Raw genomic sequence first — 4,811 nt, 5'->3', positions numbered from 1 at the left:
GTTACTTGCTTGCTTTTTGCATCTGAAGATCGTACCATCTCTCCAAAGCCCTCTTTCCTTCAGTATTGTCTTCATGCCCTTTTGTTGTCCAGCTTTCACATGATCACTGGGATAAATAATTGGCCGACAGATAGTGCGGCCATCTTGCTCATAATAGCCATTGACTATTGGTGCGCTATTAACCTTATCATTCAACGTCAGCTTCGAAGTAACGAGAGCATCGATCGGCAGTGCCTGGTGGTTAGAAGACTGATCGAAACAAAATAGTCCAACGCATCCAGGGTGTAACTTGTCGAAAATGCCAATTGCAGATTCAAGTTGTTCCACCATATGCTCCGATTCCTATACCCATCTCGATTTTTTCCAGGTTCAAGAATTACTCGAGAGCTGTGCAGTTCGAAACGCAACGGTCCATGACACGCGTAGTAAAAGTCAGAGACCATCAGACCAAGGCCCTGACCTTTCTTCTTGATAATCGATTCACTCTTTCGGTCCAGGTAATTGCATTGTCGTCGTTACTGTTAAAATAACACTCATCATGAGTGATGAGTACAATCTCTCCGGCACCGGCTGCAAGAACAGGCTCGATCGCAACCTCACAGTCTCTCCCATCATATTCCTTCATCTGCGATCGATATGCCATCATTCCCTTTGCCCATTGTTGCCGATATTGAACGACATCATCCCTCTCATGGCCATCGAAGTAAACATCCTTAGTGTGACGACCTTGTGAGAATCCCCACTTGCGGAGGTAGCCAGTAACCGTGGTTAAAGATATATTCATTCTTTCAATTCTACCACTGAATTCTGGATAGACTGTGTTTTCGTAGAAGGCCTTCAGTGCTGCTGCTGTTCGCCGGTTTGTCGGTGTGTTTCGGAAGTATTCAATACACTTGCGCTTAATGTCTTCATCATCTAGAGCAGTTCGAAGCTTCTTGTGCTGGCCACGTCTGTCTGGCGATGGGCATGACCCAGTCTGTTCAAACAGTTTTCCCCATGCACGGATGACACTCGCCATGTATGGACCTCTGTTTCCTAAAGCTAGTCTAGCAATGTTTAAAGACGCTTCTATTTTCTTTTTGCCTTCAATAGATCTTGGTAGTAGAATAATAGTACCCTGAGTTGGTTGATCTCCGTTTTTGACGTATTTCCTTTCATGCACGCCGGTTCGTCGACGTGGCCTGTGAATGTTAGTCACATAGAAGAGTACTCATTCTAGGATAGATTACCTTCGATATTCGGGTGACTGGCATTCGCGTCACTAGCAACTGTAAAGTTGTAATTTGATAACGAGACCATGCGAACATTTGTCTTAAAATTCGCCTTCCATCTTTGTAAACTTCTTTCAGATCCTCCTGGACGTGTCGAAGACTTGAGCTTTTTGTCGGCTTCCGAAAAATAGGACGATTTTGCCAGCGCATTCATTTTGTCAGATATGATCATATTGTCCCAATGTACTTCTTCCGCTTCAGCGCGCATGTCTTCTTCAATAACAGAATCTTCATCCCAGAAAGTGTTGTCATCCTCATCATCGACGTCTAGGTCCATTTGGGCCAATACCGTATCGCGAGTCTCAACTCGGCCCGCTTCGTTATCGAATTGTTGCTGATCTATTAGACTGATGCGGAATCTCTTTCTCGCATTCTCTTGATTAATTCTAGAGCGCTTTGAGCGAGGCGCCATATTTACTGCGAATTCTTACAAGTTGTTCTCGATGTTCGGTTGAAAGGGTTTACCGCGACCTCGGCGGTTAACGCGCCGTCGACGCGTTAGTGACGCTATAGTGTTTTAGGAAGCCAAAGTTCCTAATAAGGAATAGCGCAGTCATACCGCCTAGGGTTTAGGGTTTTTGCCAGCGTACCCATCCGCCAAAAGTCGGTGTTTATCATACATAGTTAAGGGAGTCAGTACCCACCAAAATAGTACCAGCGATCACGTTCGAATTTTTTTATCTAACAAAGTAAAATAAGCGACACTTTTGAGATGATAATCTTGCAAATAGTTCAATATATATTTCGAGTTGATAGATGATGGTGTGGTGCTGTGGATAGAAATTATTGAAAATGGGTGGTCCTTTTTTCGGTTCTTTGTAGGGCTCCCGACCGACGACCGGGTTGGCAGCGGTTCAAAGCCGTGAACCGGTTAAAAAGTCGGTTCGGTCCGACGTTTCGATCGGTCCTGGGTCCGACATTATGACCCGGCCCGGTCGCCCTCGAAAACTTGATTCGGTCCGGTTATATAGTCTTTGGAGACCGTTGGACCGACTACGTTATTGTTACGTTGAAAATCCATTGCTTGTGGTGTACTCGATAGCCGATAATACATATAAATCGATATACGTTGGTAATGCATCTGGGTATGCTTCGAGATTAATCAGTTATTCTGTAATAATAGCACAATGGGACATCGCGTCTCGCCCCTGAATAGGTGGCCCCCAATCAAGAATCGATGAAGACGCGTTCCCGACGCGTGAAACTGTAGTCAACTACAAAGATATCTAGTTTCAGGATTGCTATTGCATACCGATTAAAAATATTTGTAATATTGTTAACAGCATGCAAACTCCAATTTACCATTTTTCGTCCACTCGTGTGCTCGGCTCCTCGTCGCGTCGCGTTACCTCGCCAACGGAGGAGCAGGTCAACGAACACGACCCTGGATATGAGGCCTGCGCGACCAAAAGGTGCGGTATAATTTTATTTCGTATATTAAGTCACTAATTTTTGCCATTGTAGAGTCATGAATGGTTCGCAAGGGCCTTCAGAAATCAGCTATAATAAACGTGCGCGTCTCTCCGACGCCGAGGGAGTCATAGACTTAGACGGCGCGCATGATGTTGATATGAATGATGGTAGAGACGAGGACGAGGACGAGGACGAGGACGAGGACGAGGACAAGGTCAAGGACAAGGACGAGGACAAGGACGAGGACGCGGACAAGGGCGAAAAAGAACATTGCGCCAAGTAAGAAATACTCTACTATCTTATTTCTTGAATTAACTCAAACGACGAAAGCGTTATCTCCGGCAAGAAGTTGCGTGAGGCAGGCAATTCTGCGAATGCCGAAAATTCAAACCGAACGAAAAAAGGCATTGTTTGGCAGTATTTTTCGAAAGTGGAAGTTAAGGATCGCGGAGTGAAGGTCTCGAAGGTTCGCTGCAGTATTTGTGGCTCGTTGCTACCTGACTCCTCAACCACTAAATCAGGAAGCTCAACGGGCAAGTACAAGCAGCATCTCAAGACACATGTGCTCCAGAATTCTACAAGTTCTCGGCAGTCTATTTTCGATGTCGGCGAACTTTTTAACAGATGGCCTGATACCCCACCCGTGCTTCACACTGCAACGAATGTTACCGCGCTCGTGGAGGCCAACATTGCCAAATGGATGGTCGCAACGGGAAAACCTTTTACTGAAGTCGAGTCCGAGTACTTTCAAACAATATTTAAGGGCATTCCCGGCGTTAATCCGCTATTCAAATCGGCGTCGACAGCAACTAGTCGCATATTGGAATTGTACATGGCGCAAAAGTCGGAACTGAGATGTGAATTGGCGACTACTGCCATCTCAGTTTCTCTAAGTATCGACGGTTGGACAAGCCCAACAAGGTGTGCTATGTTTGCCATTGTTGCGCACTGGATAACAGGCGAGTGGGAAGCCCGCGAAGCTGTATTACATATTGCGGAATTACCGGGAAGTCACACTGGAGTGGCCTTGGCCCAAGAAGTCCTTACATGCTTGCGCTTCTATGACATCAAGAAAAAATTGGTTGCAATTACCTCGGATAATGCGAGCAATAATGCCGCCCTAGTACACAAACTTGGAAGGTTACTCGTGCCCAGACGTGTCAACTACCTTGAAGACTCTGGGGATGACCTGTCCGATGCCGAAATCACGTTCAATAGTGAATCTGACGAGCGTGACCTCGAGAATAATAGTTCTATATCTGCGGAATCGGATGATGATTCGTTAGAGCGATTATTTGTGCAGTTGAGGATCATCATATGGATTCAGAAAGGAGTGTCGAAAAGCCAGCCATGGTACCGAACAAAATACTATTTCGAGGTCAAGCCTCATGGGTCAGATGTCTGGCACATTCCCTGAACCTCGTCGTTAAAGAAGTATTGAATGGGCTAGGCTTTCGAGTCGGTCAGAACGTTGATAGCGATGAGGTGGAAATTTTAGAACCGAACACGATCGTGACCAAAATCAGACGGGTTGCCAAGGCAATTGCAAATCAGCACAAGTCCAGAGAGGCGTGGTTCAAAATTCTGACCAAATCTGGCTTGGACCGCAAGGTCATTCCATACGATGTGTCCACCAGGTGGAACTCGACATACTATATGATTAAAGCGGCCCACGAGATGAAAAGAGGTTACGAGCGATTCGCCGCAGAAACTATGAACACCAGCAGCTTGAGCCGTGAAGAGTGGCAAGTGGTTGGGGAGTTGCAAGTGATTTTGGGCCGCTTTGAAAGCTGGACATTGATGGCGAGCGCTAACAATACGATTTCGTCCATGTGGCCGATCCTGCGAAGTATGGATGTTTTCTTTCGGTCTCTTCCCGAACTAGACAATATCGAAATTAGTCCCTACCTTCCAATGTGCACACGTGCCTTATTGGCAGGGAAGGAAAAGTTCGAAGAGTACCACGAAAGGTATTTGAGCTTGGATCTATACGAGACTGCGATGTCACTGGACCCTGAAATCAAACTGTCGCTGGTTTCTAACTTGGGTTCAGCAGGGACTACTTACTTAAATTCAGTTAAAGAGGAAATATTGTCGATATGTGATGCCTACGGGTTCAGCGCGCCG

The 4,811-nt window shown here is 46.0% G+C and overlaps 2 protein-coding genes across 2 annotated transcripts; one reads left to right on the top strand and one right to left on the bottom strand.

Moving 5' to 3' along the window:
• Window positions 1–1,068: 1,068 nt before the first annotated feature.
• V1508DRAFT_398592 (uncharacterized protein) lies at window positions 1,069–1,683 on the bottom strand (the record flags this gene model as incomplete). The annotated part of the gene is made up of 2 exons (XM_066938215.1): window positions 1,069–1,181; window positions 1,230–1,683. 2 exons carry the CDS (start codon window positions 1,681–1,683, stop codon window positions 1,069–1,071), a joined length of 567 nt encoding a protein of 188 aa, XP_066794671.1.
• Window positions 1,684–2,555: 872 nt separating this feature from the next.
• Window positions 2,556–4,101, top strand: V1508DRAFT_398591 (uncharacterized protein; the record flags this gene model as incomplete). The annotated part of the gene is made up of 3 exons (XM_066938214.1): window positions 2,556–2,683; window positions 2,736–2,963; window positions 3,015–4,101. 3 exons carry the CDS (start codon window positions 2,556–2,558, stop codon window positions 4,099–4,101), a joined length of 1,443 nt encoding a protein of 480 aa, XP_066794670.1.
• Between the last annotated feature and the right edge of the window lie 710 nt (window positions 4,102–4,811).

The sequence above is a fragment of the Lipomyces doorenjongii genome (genome assembly GCF_038497915.1).
Source record: "Lipomyces doorenjongii strain NRRL Y-27504 unplaced genomic scaffold V1508scaffold_40, whole genome shotgun sequence".
Taxonomy (NCBI): Eukaryota; Fungi; Ascomycota; class Lipomycetes; order Lipomycetales; family Lipomycetaceae; genus Lipomyces; species Lipomyces doorenjongii.
Note: the sequence above shows the minus strand (reverse complement) of the source record. Positions and strands in the feature narration are given on the sequence as shown.